At 39.6% G+C, this 21253-nt stretch overlaps 1 protein-coding gene across 1 annotated transcript in view; it reads left to right on the forward strand.

Annotated features, from left to right (window-relative positions):
• Positions 1 to 21253, forward strand: part of COL11A1 (collagen type XI alpha 1 chain) — a 235035-nt gene that overhangs the window by 59304 nt on the left and 154478 nt on the right. The window contains exons 6-8 of the mRNA XM_007055218.4: positions 13070 to 13186; positions 13801 to 13911; positions 16480 to 16734. Coding sequence (XP_007055280.2) covers positions 13070 to 13186; positions 13801 to 13911; positions 16480 to 16734 — 483 coding nt within the window. The remainder of the gene's footprint in view (positions 1 to 13069; positions 13187 to 13800; positions 13912 to 16479; positions 16735 to 21253) is intronic.

Raw genomic sequence — 21253 nt, forward strand, 5'->3', positions numbered from 1 at the left:
GTATCAGTGTCATGAGCTGCTCTCTTGGGGCAGCCACTACAGATTGCTTGCAGTCTCAGTCCTTAACGTGTACATAAACCTTTTAAATGTATTGACCATGCAGGTCCCACCAGTGGCTTCTGTCAGACGTCGTTTAGCTGGATGCATTTTGAGACTAAATTAATTACAATATTCATATTAAAAACAAACACAACCCCCTTCCCTCCCAAGAGTCATCAGAGGTCATACCACCATATTACAGTTTGGAGCCTCCAAATCCTCAGTGTGTTTGCAGATTGGAATTGTGCTTTGAATTTAACAAAAAAATAAAAAGCCAGATATGTACAAAACAACATTATCACCTAATATCACCGCTCCCTCTCCAGGCCAAGAAATAAACCATTCCTGAGAAGGAAGAATTGTAGGCACTACTAGAAAGCAGGGAGCTCATTTAAAAGACTTTTCTCTTATCTAACCCCCTCCCCCTTGAAGAGCTGGAGTTAGTTTTTTTTAAAGTTATTAGAGGGGGCTTCTGTGGTAGATCAGATTTTCCCATAGATAAGTGCTCTGCGTCCTCACCATCCTAACCTCCAAAGCAGAATCTGCTCCTTACTAAGGCTAGTATGGCCCACAAAGTTGCCTTTTCCCACCCTGGTTCAGGCTACTAGAGGTGGAAACTAGGTCTCCAGTCCAGCCATGTGTCATGTGTGCACCCACAAGAGCCCTACTGAAGTCACATGTATGATCAAGGCCTAAATCTAGAGTGTGAATACCTACTGGCTGTGGCTGCTGCTGCTGAATTATTAGATTATGAAACATCATTTATAAGGGATGTAACATCTGCTATGTGGAGCAGTGCCCAGGGTAGCATGCGCATGCTTTCCATCAAGAATGAATATAAAAGTATTGTTTTAATTGCCCGCAGTCATAATATTATGTTTATACTATGCCATAGCTAAAAGTTGGAGGCTGGAGTAAGCAGCAGCAGCTGTTGGGAGATAGTATTCACTTGTAGATTATACAGATGTATAAAACCTTTTATTATAACTGTAATACCTACACGAATGCACATTTATTTATAGTTACATCTGTGATCATACACTGTAGATATATATTTAGTGTATCCTTTGGTTGCCAAACATAATCCAGTACAAAGACTGGAGGAAGTGTCTGTATTCCATGAAAGAGAAGCTGAAATGGGGATAGGGTAAATGACGTTTGTGCTGTTGCACCTAGAAAATTAAAGCTCATTCATGTTGATACCACACATGTCTTCACTAACACTCCTCTGAAACCTCCTGAGTTGTCCATAAACTGGAAGATTTAATCTGGGAATACAGATGAATTTGTAGATCACTGGAAAAAATGTCTGAAGAGCAAATATCTGTTAAGAAGATGTAGGCCTTAAGTGACCCTGAGAATTTACTTATGACCACTATGTGACCTCTACAGCATAAAAACCATTTGCTCTTTTACAACTGGTGATTTGGAATATCAATTTTGAATTTGTCTCAGATGAACTAACCTGAGAGTTTCACTCTGCTCTAATCTGTAGATTTATTGATTGCTGATTCTGAATGGCTGTTTCAGTAAAGATTTTTTTTAATGCTGTTTTAAAGTAGAAGTAAAAAAGAGAGAGGGGAGCAGGATTAATACTCAAAACAGAAGAAAATTGGGGTTTAAAGATGTATTTTTTTTATCAATTTCATGACCTTTTGGAATCTTCACACACAGTTCTTGCATCATGTTTTGGTGCTAGAAAAGGGATAGCGAATTTCCCAATTTATTTTTTTCACAACTTGGAAAGTTTTTCTTTTCTAGCAAGTGCCAGCTGAAGTTTTACTTTACAGGAGTCACCATTAAAACATCTTCATTTGCCAATGGTTACTGCACCGGTATCCAAGATATCACCCGTTTTCTCTATGCTTAGTCCAGAAATTAACTGCAGTGCCTAAAAACATTGGTAAATATGGTGTATTTTAAGTGTGTAACAGGTGTGACTATTTTTCTGTGCACTTGAAGTATCTTAAACTTTGCTGTTCGCAGAGACTGGCTGCCTTTCTGTGTGCCATTTAGGGTAGACTGTTATGGAGGTAAAACATATAAAATGTGATGAAACTTTGATTTTACTCTTTCTTGTTTTGTTCTAAACTATCTAAACTATATGTCATACAAATTGAAATTTGCTGTTTCTGTATGTGGAAACATTACTGTAATTGCTGATTTACCCAATAGCAATCTCTATACTCCCTATTAATCTGGTTTTTGCTATTGGTTGTTCTTTTCTGCTCATAAGGTATACATTAATTTCTACTGGTTTGTTGCAACCATCTTTTTGATGATTACCCTACATGCTTTTGGCCATTTTTGGTACCTTGGAAATGTAGGTGCATTAGGGATCTTTTACTTTTAGACTTGGTGAGTATCGAGTGATGGCCTGTTGTCATAAAGTCAATAAAGTATACACCAGAGTTAATTTCCCTAACTATGCGGAAGCTGTTTTCCCCTCTGTCAGAATTTTTTTTCCTGATTATGCAAAGTGAAGAGGGTCTGTAGCGGCATCTCCCAGATGGACCATAACCCAATGCAAACTAAGTGAATGGGACAGACACAGAGCTCCAGCTTTGGTTCTTAGAAGTTTTAAACAAAGGGGAGTAACTAGATCTCATTTGAAACAGAAAATCAGTTGTTTCAGGCCCATCATTAATAAAACTATTGGGACTGTTGATATCCACCAGAAAGTATCCTTATCCTTCTGTCTTGAGATACTGACATTGTGTGTCCTGCCCATATTTGATGATGAAAGTTGGGCTTTTGAGAGTTCACAGCATATTTGGTGACATTAGGTAAGGGCTCTGTTTTGGGGGGAAATAAATGAAGCTGATACTGTGCTCACTAGACAGCTTAGAAAATTGGCATACAATGTATTGGGGTAGAGGTAGGCCATGAGACTCTCAGCTCACTATGTGGAACCTCCCTTCTGGCTTTCACTGAGGCATCTGGGAGGGCTTAGGGAAGTGGGGGAATCCTTACCTATTGAGAGCAGACAAAATAAGGGAGAAAAGCAAAGAAAGAGAGGAAAGCATTTTTGTAGGATGTGAGGGTGATGTGGAAAAGAGAGGGGGGCTCTCTGTACTTCTCATCCCTCACGTTAGAAGCCTAACAAACATTACACTCCTTATGAAGGGGTCTAGTGATTAATGCAGTGTCAGCAGAACATTTGGATCGTACAGCATGGTGAGACATTAGGGGGCTAGTGGCCCAGTTTATTCAGAGATATTACAAGGGTGTTTGTGGACACACCTATGACAAATTAGCCTTTTATACTAAAGACACATCCTCTGGTGTATGTGGTTTTTTTAAAGTTTTTAATTTCACCGAAACCTGCTGGATATGATTTCATGTTTTAGTCCTACACTGGGTTATAAGATTAAGTTACTTCAGCAGTAAATTCCAAATAATGCCAGTCTCCTTAGAGAGAATTTCCAATAAGATCTCATTTCTTTAGGATACCAAGCAAACTAGGACATGTGCTATATTAGTGCTGCAAATTTCACACATAACTGAATGACTTTACTGTTTATTGAGAGAACCTCTTTTGTACTGAGTCTACATTTCAGGTAGGAAGAGATTAAATATTAGGACCAGATTATGTCAAAGGGGAAGAAAGAAAAATCTCTGCCTGATATTTTCAAGGGGGCCTAAGGTAGTTTGAAAACACCTTTGAAAATACCTTTGATAAACACCTTTGAAAATCTCATCCTCTGCCCTTTGTCAAAATCTTCCCTAAACCCTACATGAAAATGTATTAAATTCAATTCCAGCTAAATCACATTAGACTGGCCACAGCCACCTTTCGAAATTAGAGAAGAAAAAGACCTATCCAGCCATCCATTCCATCCTCCTCAATGTTGGATTGGTCCCTGTAGTATATTTTCTAGTGAATTGTCCAGACTAGTCTTCAATGGTCTCAGCCATGAGAGTTTCACTTCTTCCCTTGGAAGATTATTCCACAGCCTAATAAATTTCACTGTCTGACTTGTAGAAATGGCTCCCAAAAGGGAGCTCTATTTTCTTTCTTTTGGACCTGTCCAAAATTCATGGAGTTTTTTGGAAGAAATGATATGTACGCTTTCAGCGATATGTGCATGGAAGCAAAGATGCAAATGGCACCTACACATGCTGTCTTGAAGACTTCAGGCACCCTTTTTTACCTTGTTATTTTAGTCTACCTTCTTTCAGCTCTTTTGATGATTAGAAGATCTGGTTTTCCATGGAATAGGGTGAGGCAAATTTTCATGTCTAGCATAGGATCTTCATCCATACTTGGAGAACTACAGTTAACTAAATTAGCAGGCGGTAGACATAACAAACTTTCTAATTCTGAACAAACTATTGGAGTCTCTTTTTAAGGCAACGGACTTAACAAATATTGTAAGTATTTTGGTAGCCACTGATGGTCATCTGCTTATTTATGACACCTTCATCTCCTCCATGCACATTGCTTATGCAAGGTGATGCAAAGATTGTCTTTTAGGAACATCACGTTTAGAACTTTTCCCATATGTTTGAGGGGTGACAACTGCTGCCACCTATGCTTGTATCTGTTGGATTTTTAAAAATTCCCCCATTTTGGTTGGCATCCTTTCACTATTTTATTTCATTTTATAAAGTGCTAATATTCCTTGAATTGTTCAGAGAGATCTCTGTTCCTCTTTAGCTAGGTAGGTGGCTTCATTGACTCTCTAGAGATATCTCACTTTGACTGTATCGCAATATTTTGTTCTATGATACGGATTCCTAGCTCTCATTTTTTGTTTGGCTCCTGCCTTATTTGTGGTCATTTTATTAATTGTTCCCTGTCACCACCAAAAGGGTTTTTTTTTTCACAAATGAAAGTTACAAAAATTTACAGTTGATAAAAATTTTTTTTTAAACTTCCAAGTAATTTCTGGACTGACAGTAGAAGAATCAATTTTTAAAGTAAGGTTCATCTCAGAATGTTTAAACCATTCCTACAGTCAGAATCTGTCTTGCCTGCTGCTGCTGTTCTGGTGCCCCTTACATTCATTTGATGAAGAAAACAGTGCATCTATTTAACTGAAGCTGCATGACAATCTGGTTGTGTAATATAATCACCCTGCTTGCTCTGGTAAAGAAAGCATGAGGTCATAATGGAAAGATTTTGTCTCATCAACGAACAGCAGGTTTTATTCTTCATTAGGCTTCTATGAAAACACCCATATGCAATAGTCATTACAAGAATAGCTGTGCTGTAACTATTGGTGGTCTTAAAATGCAAGAGAAAAGAACAAAAGAAAATTGCATTATGCTTGGAATGTCTGTTACTATTATCTGAAACCCTGTACTGAGCTCCAACTGTTGTCGCATTTTGTGGTCCTAGTTGCACTTCAGACACCACTACTACCCTCTTTTCAGTATCTATGTGAAATCACTGGGGAAGATAATGATAATAATTAATATGGGACTGAATAAACTCCATGGTTGCCGGTGTGCTGAGAAACTCATCTCTATGTCTCTTTTTGAATCGGACCCATATATAGTGTAGCCCTTGACAGGCCTTCCCGATGTGCACCAGAGTTGAAAGACATGTGACAAAGCTCAACGTGGACAACAAGGAAGTGAGTTGCTCAGCTGTGACAGGTGTTTTTTTGTACATGGGGAAGTTTATAACCACTTCACAAATTGAGGGCATTTGCCTGACATTGTCAAAGTGATCCACAATCACAATCATCAGTATTCATTAATGCTTCTAGACTCTTGGATTCCATCATTGACCAGAAATAACTTTCTTTTGGAATAGCTGGCAAAGAACATTTTGGGCCTTCTTTTCATGTAGTCTTCATTGTTGTCATCCATACCTTTATTCTCTCCAAGATTGACCTTTGCAATAGACTTTCTCTGGGATTATCTACAAAAGCCACTGAGAAGCTCCAGTTGGTCCAGAAGACAGCTGCCTGCCATCTAACTAAACTGTGCCAGCAATAGCATATCACATCTCTGGCTCACTTTCCGTGGTGGCTGCCAATAACCTCCCAGATTAAATTCAGGGTACAGATCACAATCTATATATCCTAAATAGCATAGGCCTAGATTACCTAAAGGCTACATCTGTATCTGTGATCTATCTATGTATGGGTAACTTCTGCTTTTCTAGAATGGTGGAACAATAGGTACCAAGTGTGAAACTTGTAGGATGTGACAAACGGGAATTCTCAGTTTTTGGACAAAACCTTTGAAAATTGCTCTCACCACAAACACATTTAAGTACAAATCTGACTACGTTTAGAAAGAATTGGAAGGGACATCCCTTTGCCCAGGCTTCCACTGATGATGCAATATGAAATTCTGGCGACTTGGGCCTACATTTTCGAAGGTAGCCACTAATTAAGTATACTTTGATTTCTGGTGTCCAAATTGAGACATACAGTGCCAGATCTTCCAGACATGCAGTATACCCCCACCTCCAGTTGATGTTAGTTGGAAATAAAAATCAGGCCCCGGTATTAGAAACTGAGCACTCAGAAATTGAGGCACCCAAAATTAGGACAGGTGACATGTGGGGGATGCCGGGCCCCCTCCCTGCAAGGCAGCTGGTGTAGCTGGCAAGCTGGGAGCTGTGGCCATGGGGATAGGAAGCAGCAAACAGCTGGGAGCTTCAGGGAGAGCTGGTGCTTTTGCTGCTGTCCCTCCCCGCGGAGCTAATACGTGGGAGCTGCAAGGAGGGGCCACTGGGAGTAAGAGGGGGACATGCCTGTGGAGGCATGACTCAAGCTGTTGGGGGGGGCCTTTGAATTGTGCCCCCAACACCCTCAGCAGGCACCCATCATCTCTTGCTAAGTAAGTTGTAGTTTCCATTGGTGGGCAAAGGGCATTCTGTGAGGAAATCGTATCTTTAAGGTGCATCTTTAATAGGAGGTGGTGCAGAGACACACTTTCCTGGGGGAGCACAGGGAGGGATTGTGCCTCAGGGAGCATCACTTTAAGATGGGGCACATCCCTTTAAGATGGTGCAGTTTGTGGCTGTTGGTGTAGCTGGCTCTGTGTAGTGGGGAGAAGGCATGCTTCCCTCCACTGGTTGTGTAGTGTGCACCCCCAGAGTTGTACAGGGGAAGCAGTTGTGTGCAAGGCGAGAAGGGTAGAGTCACTGAATTCTCCCACTAGCCGTCCTGTATAAGGGCTAGCCACAATGTAATTTAATGTGTGCCACATGTTGACCACATCTCCTGACATGTAGCCCCCACTCCAGAATGCCCTTCTGAGGCTCCGTAATATCACAAAAAGCATACAGACAGGTATCTCCATGGGCTTGAGGGTAACCTGCACCAGGGAGGAAAACTTACACCCCACATTTCTCATCTACCTATGTACTTTCTGGTTTGTGAGCCTGCATAGCAATGGAAGACCAAATGTGCCTCTGTTGTTTTGAGAGTAGAGCATATTTAAGAAAGGTTTCATTTTCATTAGTAGAAAGGAATAAAACATAAACCTGAAAAAGTAAAATATTTTCCAGTTGATTGTGCATGATGCAACAAAGCCCTCCACATATCCATGCTTTTGTGTGTGGGCATTTTCTAGTTCTCATTCATAAATGTCTGGCTTTTCAAACTGCGCCTCTGGCACAATTTACAATTTACTCACCACGCTCCATTTTTTACACTAACATACTTGGCACTGATTGTTTTCCCCCAGTCAAAATTTCTTTTGAGTTTGTGGCCTATGAAGAACGTTCTCTAACCCGCTCTTGTAATTTTATTAACCACATAGTTGGCACAGGCCTGCATAGCTTTACCTTCAGAAATGCAATCGTATTGACATTTGTAAGTTAATTATAATACTAAACAAAACACAATTATATTTGAACGGTTAAAAGTGCAAAATGAATACAGAAGTGAGAGCTATTGCTTACTACCTTTCCATTTCACTGCAATGTTATTGTTTACTACTTCTCTATTTCATTGTGATGCTTATTTCAGAGAGTTAATATATTTCCTTTGGACAATTATTAAAATGAATGCACTCACAGTAGTATTTGTTTTTCTTTCAAATTCCCATTAATGAAATATTACTTTCCTTAAATGTCTTTGTTTACCTGTCCTTTTGGATTTTGGATGAATACCATTTAACATAATTCATCCGTGGTGTAACACTATTGGCTTCAATGGAAATTACATCAGGATGGATTTGACCCATTTTGTTTGGCTGCAGAAGCATTTAAATGTATATGATTGATTCTCTCTGGCTGGCCTGTCGGGGTGACTTAGTTTCAGGTATTATATTCCCTTGAAAACAGAACCTTTTTCTTCCATATCAATACTATTGCCAAGGACTCACTGGCAGAAAATGAACAAATCATTTTTGTGTATTTATGTTCCACTGATATTTTAAAAGGGCTCTTTTGATGCAGTTTTTATTTCTTTTTATTTTATGTGGTTATTAATTGCCTCCTAGACACTTCAAAATACAATTTCCTTTCTGATTATCAGTTTTGTTCTTCATTAGGAATACATTGTGTCTGTCTGTGTTTCCAGAGCTGCTGGAGCCCAAACAACTGCCTTTGATTACTTCCTTATCTGTACAAAAGTAGCACCATCATGGCTGACCTCTGGGATGTGCAGACTTCTGCAATCTCTTCTGCAAGTTAAAGTCTTTCCATTTATTTTGCTGGGAATCGGATTGGGCCCTAACTCAAAGGCAACTGGGGAAGAATAAGCACACATACTTTTCATGCACTAGTCTAAAATGGTGCCTGTTCTGTACTATATAAATAAAGTCAAATTCTGGTTGCCTAACCTATGCAAAGGCTGGACTTTCTGAAATGGTATCTGACGTCGGTAGGAGCATTCACTTGAGATAATCAAAGCATGGTTTACCTCAGATAATGTAAGTCTCACTGGCAAATTGGCAGATTAAAAAGACAAAAATGTTTCACAGAGAGAGGACATTCTACATCAGGTTATAACAATTTTAAGTCACATTCATGGCCTAACTAAATCAATGCTGTATGTTCAAAAGTGCTCTTCATAAATATGAAATATAGTTTTGTGAGATTAAAAATATGCTCCAATTATACCTATCAATATATCATATAAATATATAACAGGTGTTTGTTTTTTTCCTCTATTGAAACAGCCATCTATTCCATTCAGTAACAAATTGCCTAATTATTAAGGAAAATCTATATTTTCTTTTTATAGATGCAAACTATCAGTGCAATAATTTCATTTAATGAAAAAGCAAGAGACTTCAAAGTGGTGTTAATTTTGATTTCAAAATGTATAGATATCAGTAACAAAATTGGTGATTGTAATAGAACATCACGCATTTTGTTTAAGCCCCAGTGAATAGTTAGGATTGTGGCAGGGATGAAATGGCAAAAGTCAAGTCAAAGGGGATTGTAGGGGCTCAGGACCTTTTAGGATCAGTTCCATACTATTGGAGAAGAAGAAGAATCTGTTCTCTATATTTTCTTCTAATTAAAATGTCTTCAAGTGTAAGAAAGATAACTATACCAAGGTGTCTGGCCAGCATAAGATGGTAAACCAGCATCTTGGGCCAAATAATGTAACTTTTTTTGGAACACAGACACTATAGTTTTAGTCCTGCCAACAATTTCTCCTAAAGTCTCAATACATTCCTTAATGATAATGTCATTTAACACTCCTATAAATCTTTAAAACCCTTTATAAATATAATTAATTAAACTCAGCAATCCACTGAGATCGGTGAATATGCTCCTCATTTTACGGATGGGGACACTGTGACACAGGAAGAGTAAAAAAGAGATTTTAAAGGCACAAAGGGCAGTGAGGTGCCAAATTCTCACTGGGAGCCTTGGAAAGTTTTCCTCTAAATGACACTACTAAGGCCATGCAGTTATGCAGATCCTAGCTACATCTTCATCCCTTTGCACTGCTCTCGTGTAGCAAAGAGTCCAGAACGTGGCCCTGACTGGACAACTGTGGGTTCTCAAGCTCTGTCACCCACTCCTGACTCTCTAAAATAAGGATCATACTGAGAGGAGCGGAGGTGTGGCTGGAGCATGTTGTACTTTGGTAGCCCCTATTCAGTATAACAGTTCCAAGGGGGTATTACAACCTCACAACGTTTTTAGCAGCCTGGAGGCTGCTCTAATTTACTGCATGGGGCAAACCCATTCCAGGCACAAGGGAATGTAAAGGTAGTTTAATGAAGCCTGCTTCTTTCCTCAGCTGTGCTGAGTGGCTCTCTATTACATCTGATGATCTGGCCCAGTGAGTTAGTGGCAGATCCTGGAATTCCTCGCTCCTAGGTTCATGGTCACACCACTACAAGAAGTAATTCTAAACCTAATTGCTCTTTTAAAATCTTTGGGAAAAATTCTGATATAAATTGTTGTAGCTTCATTTAAATCAGTGGAGCCACAACAATTTACACTAGTTAAGATTCCGTGTCTTTGAATTTAATTGTGACTATAAGGCACCAGCTGACATCGAGAGCACTGGGGAGTGCGCTGCCTCCAGGAGCTCCTCAGCATACAAGAGGAGCATATTCATTGCTGCTCCCTTTAAACGTGTGAAATGTATGTTACTTACCAGCTCACCTTCCACTCCACTGTCCTATTTGGTATGGCTAGTGCTGCGAGCGGCACTATCCAGTTGCAGAATTTGGCCTCAGAGAAGTGCAGGGACTGCAGCTATGGCTGCCAGGTGTGCAGGGAGTCGAGGAGGTGTACTTGTACCTTCCCCCACATACTGCATATCCATGCAGGCGTCGGGTAGTTTTCAGGGTAGAGGCCTCTCACCTGAGTAGGAAGTTAGCTGTTTTCCTATTCAGGATACTAAAGGTGTGCCACTGTCATGTCCCTGGCAGTTCTGGTTACCATTTCAGAAAGTCCAGCTTTTCCAGATGTTATTCTTCAGGACGTGACAATTCAGTAGTGGAAAAGGAACACCATTTCTAGAAATCACAGTTTGTGGAAATATGATGCTTCTTTGCAGAGGGCATGTAGGGAGAGGAGTCCAGGTAGAGAGATGTGGAGAGAGTTATTTGTATGTAAAATGATATACAAAAATATCATAGAATCATAGAATATCAGGGTTGGAAGGGACCCCAGAAGGTCATCTAGTCCAACCCCCTGCTCAAAGCAGGACCAAGTCCCAGTTAAATCATCCCAGCCAGGGCTTTGTCAAGCCTGACCTTAAAAACCTGTAAGGAAGGAGATTCTACCACCTCCCTAGGTAACGCATTCCAGTGTTTCACCACCCTCTTAGTGAAAAAGTTTTTCCTAATATCCAATCTAAACCTCCCCCATTGCAACTTGAGACCATTACTCCTCGTTCTGTCATCTGCTACCATTGAGAACAGTCTAGGGCCATCCTCTTTGGAACCCCCTTTCAGGTAGTTGAAAGCAGCTATCAAATCCCCCCTCATTCTTCTCTTCTGCAGACTAAACAATCCCAGCTCCCTCAGCCTCTCCTCATAAGTCATGTGCTCTAGACCCCTAATCATTTTTGTTGCCCTTCGCTGGACTCTTTCCAATTTATCCACATCCTTCTTGTAGTGTGGGGCCCAAAACTGGACACAGTACTCCAGATGAGGCCTCACCAGTGTCGAATAGAGGGGAACGATCACGTCCCTCGATCTGCTCGCTATGCCCCTACTTATACATCCCAAAATGCCATTGGCCTTCTTGGCAACAAGGGCACACTGCTGACTCATATCCAGCTTCTCGTCCACTGTCACCCCTAGGTCCTTTTCCGCAGAACTGCTGCCTAGCCATTCGGTCCCTAGTCTGTAGCGGTGCATTGGGTTCTTCCGTCCTAAGTGCAGGACCCTGCACTTATCCTTATTGAACCTCATCAGATTTCTTTTGGCCCAATCCTCCAATTTGTCTAGGTCCTTCTGTATCCTATCCCTCCCCTCCAGCGTATCTACCACTCCTCCCAGTTTAGTATCATCCGCAAATTTGCTGAGAGTGCAATCCACACCATCCTCCAGATCATTTATGAAGATATTGAACAAAACCGGCCCCAGGACCGACCCCTGGGGCACTCCACTTGACACCGGCTGCCAACTAGACATGGAGCCATTGATCACTACCCGTTGAGCCCGACAATCTAGCCAGCTTTCTACCCACCTTATAGTGCATTCATCCAGCCCATACTTCCTTAACTTGCTGACAAGAATGCTGTGGGAGACCGTGTCAAAAGCTTTGCTAAAGTCAAGAAACAATACATCCACTGCTTTCCCTTCATCCACAGAACCAGTAATCTCATCATAAAAGGCGATTAGATTAGTCAGGCATGACCTTCCCTTGGTGAATCCATGCTGACTGTTCCTGATCACTTTCCTCTCCTCTAAGTGCTTCAGGATTGATTCTTTGAGGACCTGCTCCATGATTTTTCCAGGGACTGAGGTGAGGCTGACTGGCCTGTAGTTCCCAGGATCCTCCTTCTTCCCTTTTTTAAAGATGGGCACTACATTAGCCTTTTTCCAGTCATCCGGGACTTCCCCCGTTCGCCACGAGTTTTCAAAGATAATGGCCAAGGGCTCTGCAATCACAGCCGCCAATTCCTTCAGCACTCTCGGATGCAATTCGTCCGGCCCCATGGACTTGTGCACGTCCAGCTTTTCTAAATAGTCCCTAACCACCTCTATCTCTACAGAGGGCTGGCCATCTCTTCCCCATTTTGTGATGCCCAGCGCAGCAGTCTGGGAGCTGACCTTGTTAGTGAAAACAGAGGCAAAAAAAGCATTGAGTACATTAGCTTCAAATGGTTCAAATGACAGTGGGGAACTCCCCATAATCCAAATTATAGCTGACTATCTGCGCAGCCCAATAAAGGAATTCATTTTCCTGTCACCAGTACTTGCTTTTTCATTACTTTTGAACTGTATTATAAAAAAGAAAATAAGAAATCTTGCTAATGAGTGCTTTTTCAATGAATAACTATGTTGAATTATTCATGCTGCCTTAATCCCCTTAAACTTTACTCCCAAGTAAAGGTTAAGATGCTTTCCAATATTGCTAATATAGTTTGCTGCCACTAATATAGAAATGCCTGATATTTTTCCATTTGTAATGTAGTACGCAACTGAAGATTTAATCGAATATGACTATGAGTATGGGGAAGCAGATTATAAAGAGACTGACACTGTAACAGAGGGACCCCCACTATTCACGGAGACAATAGCACAAACAGAGGTAACAAAATCTGGTCCATTTGTTGTGCAGTGTCCTGCTGTCCTCTGTTGTGTGGTTTGTCATTTTGTGTCATCCGTTTGTCAAACTTATCGTATTCCTTTCACTCACTCCTTTCCTGTGTATCCATAACATTTGTTTTCACTTAGCAATGGAAGGCCTCATGACTTACAGCATTCATTTTTCCTTTGCTTCCCTTTCCCTCATTCATGCTTTATGCATTTCTTTTCCATTTCATTTATGTTTTCCATTCCGTCTTTCACCACATTTTTCAGAAAAAGAAAGCCAAAGCCAAAAAGAAGAAGAGGACAGTGGCCCCCAACTCAAAGGAAAAACCCACAAAGGCCACAACAAAAAAATCTGAAAATTTTGCATCCAAGAAGAAGAAAAGTTACCAGGCAGCAGCAAAAGGCAAACTAGGGGTAAAGGTAGCAAAGAAATAATCAAGATCTTTCCAAGGCCAAGACTGGAAGATCTCTGATCATGAGACATAAATAGCCCTAACCCCACTAGATGAATACATCTGCGGCTAATACCATAACCTGATTAAATAGTGATTCCTGCTGAATATTTGCCTTTTTCTACATTTTTAATAATGTATTTTCTTTTTAACATAGGCCAATATTGTTGATGAATTTCAAGAAGAGTATAGCGTGACTGAAACTGACTATGGGATTTCAGAGAGTTCCCAGACTGTGTCTCCCAGGCAAACAACTGAAGCTAATGAGGTAATGAGGACTGGGGAAAAGTACAGGCAAAGATACTCCACAAATCAAGTTTTAATATCTAACACATCACAATCACTCTCTGTTTTTACAAAAGGAAGAACAAGAAAGAGAAAACTTCTCTTCTCACTGTGTGCCTCTGGGTAACTTTCATTGATGGGACTTAAACAATGCACAACTAGGCTCAAAACTTACAGTATTTTCTTGGGCAAAACTCCAGTTGACTCTAGTTTGCTCAAGTAAATGCTGTAAAATCCTCTGACAACAAATGAGGCACTTAGCTACATGACCTTTTGGGCCTTATGCCTGTTACCCAGCAGGAGTAGCAAAGAATTACTCTCTTTACAGCAGGAACAGATTCTCATTCTCTCCATCCTGCTCTTTGCTTTTTACTTAACACTTATATGCTCAAAATTCTGCACCTCTGCTGTGGTGGATCAATCCCTACATGAAAAATATATGCTGGACCCCGAAAGTTCTCTTACAATTTTAATACTGAACCCAAGCAAAGAGGGAAACTAACCACTAGTTTGCTGTTGCTTAAAACTGCTTATTTTGATATTCAGCCAGTTGAAATTTTTGAAAGTAAATATTTTCCTTCATGCAAATAGCAGCATATTGAAACAAGTTAAAAGCCATCATTTCCTTAACAAGGAACAAAGAAGAACAAACAAATCCTTTGCATGCTGTGAAGGCTATATTCATTCAGAACATTACTTGCTTGTTTTTTGTCAATACTTATATCTTTGAGCTATGTGTATGAAAAAATCAAATGATGATAACAAACCCTGCTAAAATGAATGCTTTTAGACAGCCACAGCCAAAAGCCTGAATGTTATTTCATTATTTTAAAGTAACATTAAGTAAAGTGATGGCTTATTATGGTAAAGAAATTTTTTTAAGGTTTTCTTTTACATAGTCCTTTCAGAATTAACATGTAGTGCTTGAAAAGATGTACAAATCTACTCAACTCTTTTTCTAAAGCTACAATTGTGGCTCATTCAATGTGAATGTGAAAGGAAATGCTGAAATTGCTCAGCATCTTCTTTCCAGGTTTGGAACTAGAAAACAGCTGCCCAACAGTTCAACACATTTTAATAACTTGATGAAGAACAAAAAAAAATGCAAATTGATTTCATTACTTCCATCTTGCTCATCTTAGGAATTAAATGCGAACAACAAGACTTTCTACTGTCAAAACCTGAATTCTAGGGTTTCATGATTATCTTGCAACAGTTGATGACATCAGACTTTGGAGGGAGCTGTAGATAAACTCCCAGCATTATTTACAATGGTTTAGCCAATAATGCAATATCATTATTGTAGCGAGAACCACTCAAAATGCCCAAATTTTTCTTCAGTGGGAGCTGCGTTCAGGTAGTTTACATAAAGGCAGAATTTGACCCAGAACTCTGATCTCAGCTCTTCACACATAAGCAAAGAAGTATTTGATTTCCAGAAATGATGGACTGATTCTGATCTATACTGATGTAAATCAGAAATAACTATATTGTAGTTAGTTAATTTGATATGAAATCAGAATCTGGCCTTCTGTTTTAATTGCCATCTATTTCCATGCCATCGTGATTGGACCAATATATTGTTAATGATTTCAGATGCACTGTTTGAGGACAAATCAATTCACCTCTGTGTAATGTTCCAGGACATATGGCTGATATGTGCAATATTTTGGCCCTGATTCTTTCAAAACCTTCCTTCCAAGAGTCTTATAAAAAATCCATATTCTTTTTCCAATTTGCTTTGTACATCTGAGATAAGATGCTATCTAAAAAGCTTTGGTGCTTGTAAGTTGATTGCTTGGTTTTTACACTGTTTTCATAACTGAGGAAGGAAGCTTTCAAAAATTTTCAGCTTCATTTTCTATGAGTTTTGCAGTTGGCATCTGGATTGAGCCAAAATGTATATATAAACTGCGATGGAAAATGTGAACCCAGACTTGTGTGGGTGACAGAAATGGTGCAAAATCATTAGAAGGGGGGAAAACGTTGAAACATTTAGCTTGGCACTGTTATTTATTGACAGAAATAGTCAAGAATGCTGTATATAACCGAAGAAATGCTTGCCTTTCCTGCACATTACAAATTAGAATGATATTGTTTAAACAAGTCTAAATTAGTTCACAGCTTATTGGGATACATGTGTTTAATTGTACTCCACATGATTAATAAATGTTTGACATTAAACGTGTGAAACCAAGCAAGGAAACTTAGACGTATTTGGCATAGAAGTAACACTGAGTGAGCAAATGCACATAGCGTATTGCATATGCAGTAATAGATTCAATGTTTTGGAGAAAAAATGCCAATAAAGTGTATGAATGCATTACTTCTTTGTACATACTCATGTGCGTAGAATGATCTTTTAATTAATTTGAAAGGCTGGTTTCCCAGTTCTTCAGAATCTAATTAAAAGACATCATGCTGTTTTTCTACTGTTCTGTCTTCTTTTAGACAAGTCATCACTGTCAATCTCCAAATGCATACATTGCTTTACTAACAGTAACCCACATATTCCTCCTATTCCCTGAAACTTTGCTGCATATATGAATAGCATAATCCTGTTGAAGACATATTTGCTGAAGAATACCTAACTGGAGAGGATTATGATTCAGAACATAAAAAAACTGAGGATACTGAATATGGAAGCAGAGGAGTAGACCTCAGTGAATCTGATCTTCTGGTAGATGGAGAATTAGGCGAATATGACTTTTATGAATATAAAGAATATGAAGAGAAACCAACCAATCCCACTAACGAGGAATTTGGTCCAGGTGTTCCAGCAGAGACTGATATCACGGAAACAAGTGTAAGTTGGTCACAGGCAAAATATGGTAGTATTAGATTGATTGAAGTTAGCAATTCTTTTACAATTGTTTAGATTTTCCTGTCAGTTATTGGAGAATATAGAGCCTGATCGAAAGCCCTTTGAAGGCAATTGGAAGACCCCATCACCTTCAGTGGGCTTTGGATCAAACTTTTATTTTCATTTAAATTACTGAACCTTCTTTTGTTTTCTCCTCTGGGATGTCTAAGGAAAACTCATGAAACAAATGAAATTCTTATTTGTTGTGCTAAAGTTGGAAAACAATGGAAGTCCTACTTACTGGGTATAAGTGCATGAATTATAATCACTTTCATTAGTTTTGTATGATGAAATAAGTGTTTTTGAGCTAATATGCTTTATTATGCTAAATATTTGTTTAAATGTGTATGAGTGTCTGCTCCCCATCAGTGAAAAAATCCATGACAGTGGGAAAGCGAAGGCCAGAACCCTGTGAGGGAGAACCCTGCAGTGTTACTCGCTGATACATCCCTCAAAAGGGTAGAGCCATAGCCTTGCAGATAGGGTTGGGTTCATGGCCTGCCAACTCCATGTTTCCCGAGGATCCAATAGGAAAGCAGGATGATCCTGTGGATCCTGTGAATCATGCTCAGGGTTGACCTTCTCTTCTTTGCTGCTATACAGTGCCTCTTCTCTCCCAAACAGAACCATTTGTTTAGTATGTATTGCCTTTACCATTTCCTTCAATGTAGCAAACTGTCCATTTCTCCCAGGAGGGTACAACATGGAAAGGGAACTAATACTCCCATTTGGATTTCTGATTGGGTAGCCCCCTGCATGTAGCAGAAGGAGAGCATTTTGAGTACAGTGTTTGCTCTGCACCTGTCCTGGTATTCCGCGCATAAACTCAAGCAGGAGGTTACCTAGGACATGACGGGGCATGCCATGAAGTTGCTTCTCCCCACTAACCTACAGGACTAGGCTTTTATGTCCCATTTACTGCTCCTTTGCTCCTCTCTCAACCATGCAGTGGTAGTTGTATTTGTAAATAAATCTTATCAATGCCTCTGTGATATGAGTTTGGATTTATCATCCTCCTGACACAGATGGTGACACACTGAGGCAGAACTCCCTCGCAAAACTCCCCTGTTTGCCGCTCCTGGATGCTAGCTCCTCTGGTTGCTTAGGATCTGGCTTTTTAAACCCAGGTTCTCCTTGAGTTAGCCCTGCCCCCTTGTCAATGGGATTAGGGATCAAAGAATGGCAGGCTAGAGTCTCATTAGAAAACTCCCAGCCTCACCTAGCAGACTTCTAGGCTAAGCACATAGCCACCCGCACCCGTGAATGAGAAAAATATGTCCCTTCTGTATTCTCAAAATTGAGGTATATTCTGCTGTTATAAATGATTTTTTCTCTTAATCTCCATAAGCATTAATGATACCTATATATGAATCCCTTTAATGTTAATGACAGGTTTCAGAGTAGCAGCTGTGTTAGTCTCTATTCGCAAAAAGAACAGGAGTACTTGTGGCACCTTAGAGATTAACAAATTTATTGGAGCATAAGTTTTCGTGGGCTACAGCCCACTTCATCGGATGCATAGAATGGAACATATAATAAGAAGATAGATAGATACATACAGAGAACATGAAAAGGTGGAGTAAGAGGCTAATTAATTAAGATGAGCTATTATCAGCAGGAGAAAAAAAAACTTTTATAGTGAAAATCAAGATGGCCCATTTAGAGAGTTGACAAGAAGGTGTGAGAATAGTTAACATGGGAAAATAGATTCAATATGTGTAATGACCCAGCCACTCCCAGTCTCTATTCAAACCCAAGTTAATGGTATCTAGTTTGCATATTAATTCAAGCTCAGCAGTTTCTCGTTCGAGTCTGTTTTTGAAGCTTTTCGTTGCAAAATTGCCACCCTTAAGTCTTTTACTGAATAGTCAGAGAGGTTGAAGTGTTCTCCTACCGGTTTTTGAATGTTATGATTCCTGATGTCAGATTTGTGTCCATTTATTCTTTTGCGTAGAGACTGTACGGTTTGGCCAATGTACATGGCAGAGGAGCATTGCTGGCACATGATGGCATATATCACATTGGTAGATGTGCAGGTGGCGTGGCTAATGTGATTAGGTCCTATGATGGTGTCACTTGAATAAACATGTGGACAGAGTTGGCATCGGGCTTTGTTGCAAGGCTAGGTTCCTGGGTTAGTTGTTTTTGTTGTGTGGTGTGTGGCTGCTGGAGAGTATTTGCTTCAGGTTGGGGGGCTGTCTGTAAGCAAGGACTGGTCTGTCTCCCATGATCTGTGAGAGTGAGGGATCATTTTTCAGGGTAGGCTGTAGATCTTTGATGATGCGCTGGAGAGGTTTTAGTTGGGGGCTGAAGGTGACGGCTAGTGGTGTTCTGTTATTTTCTTTGTTGGGCCTGTCCTGTTGTAGGTGACTTCTGGGTACTCTTCTGGATCTGTCAATCTGTTTTTTCACTTCAGCAAGTGGGTACTGTAGTTTTAAGAATGCTTGATAGAGATCCTGTAGGTGTTTGTCTCTGTCTGAGGGATTGGAGCAAATGCGGTTGTATCTTAGAGGTTGGCTGTAGACAATGGATTGTGTGGTGTGTCCTGGATGGAAGCTGGAGGCATGTAGATAAGTGTAGCGGTCAGTAGGTTCCCATATAGAGTGGTGTTTATGTGGCCATCACTTATCAGCACAGTAGTGTCCAGGAAATGGACCGCTTGTGTGGATTGGTCTAGGCTGAGGTTGATGGTGGGATGGAAATTGTTGAAATCATGGTGGAATTCCTCAAGGGCTTCTTTTCCATGGGTCCAGATGATAGAGCCATTTTCATTGATACCATACGGTAAATGATACATTATTCTGTAGACTTATGGAGAGTAGGATTCATGTAAGAGCTTCTCTTCTTGTTTGCTGGGCAAGATAAGTGGCTTTGGATCATGGATAAAGAATGTGAAGTCTCCTGTCTAACTGGTGTTACTAATGTGTGGCCAAACAGATGTATATGTTTGTTTCCCTGCCCTACTGGAAGGGGAAAGAGTGGTAAAAAGAAAAACATATAGAGAAACATAGCACTTCATTTTCAATGTCACACAGTATTGAGTGATTCCTTCTCTGAAACTTCAAACCCCTAATTTTTACTATCATATTTATTGCTAGATTTTGTTGCTCTGCTGTGCCATATCTTATTTTAAAACATATTGGTCTAGAGCCTGAGTAAAATTCAAAGAAAATATCCATTCAGCAGAAAATAAATTTAAAAAATCTTGGAGCCTTGTAACCTTTCTTTATAATGAATAGCACTTATTCATGTAGGTAATCTCATAAACCTCAGGGGGCATAATCATATGAGTAAGTGCTCTGACCATGAGTAAGGTTCGCAGAATCAGGGCATTAAAAATTGCCAAACTATTTGCATATATTTTTCTAAAATCAAAATTTTCTTAGCAGAAGTAAAGTGTTATTTGATCACAAAGGATGTGTGTACAATCATTGATAGTTGTGTTTGATTTTTTTTATTTTTCTCTCTATATATAAATATAGTTTGTGCAAACATTTTCTCATTATTTTTCATATATTGGGGAGCTATTTGAGGACCAGAATAATATTGGTATCCTAAAGGCATTTATCAGAATGTGAATTTTTACATCTACATAAATGGCTTTTTGGGGCATTAAAACAGCCCAGGAAAACCATAAATATAAAATACAACACCCCCACCCCCCCCAACAAAGAAAGAAACAAACAAAAACACACCACATGTTTGAACCAAACATAACAACATATGGTGTGTTTCATTAACAACTCAGCATGTGCCAATCTGCAGTTCCATGATATTTCCTGTTCACATATGAGAAGATACAACAAGCACTGGTGGTATCTGGAGTGATGGATGGTGATGTTTTTATTGGTACTCAAAATAGAAGTACATGACACTCAAGATATAGGCACAGACATTTTGAAGCTGATGGGCCATGTCCTGACATCTTTCTGCATCAAAGGCAGATTTGTGCAAAAATCAATGGCAGGAGATTATATGGTATGTGATGCTTCCATGCAATGTTCTGTGAGAGAACAATGGCTGAGAAAATGTACTTTTTCATTCATTGAAAACAAATGTATTATGTGGGAGAATATTGCTTAATTAAAGAAATATTGCTTAATATTTCATTAAGTTTCCATTTAAAGGCCGAAGGTAATGAATACAGCATAAGGGGTTAACTACCCCAATTGCTAAAACCTGGCCAGGTTAAATGCATCAAGTGGCTATATAGTATCTTAATCTAAAAAGCATCTGCATTTGGTTATTTTCTAGTCCCTTTTAGCTTTCAGTAAATTTGAATAAGAAATAAACTTATAAAAGATGCAGTTGTTACAATCCCAAATATAAATATTTAATGAAAATCAAAACCCATCTCACAACATCTCAATATCCAACATTAACTGTGGGTGAGATTTTTAAAGATACAATGAACGGTTAGTGATCCAGCTGTCATAGGCAGTAAATGGAAGGCAAGTTCCTT

This window comes from Chelonia mydas, chromosome 8 (genome assembly GCF_015237465.2).
Source record: "Chelonia mydas isolate rCheMyd1 chromosome 8, rCheMyd1.pri.v2, whole genome shotgun sequence".
Classification (NCBI taxonomy): Eukaryota; Metazoa; Chordata; order Testudines; family Cheloniidae; genus Chelonia; species Chelonia mydas.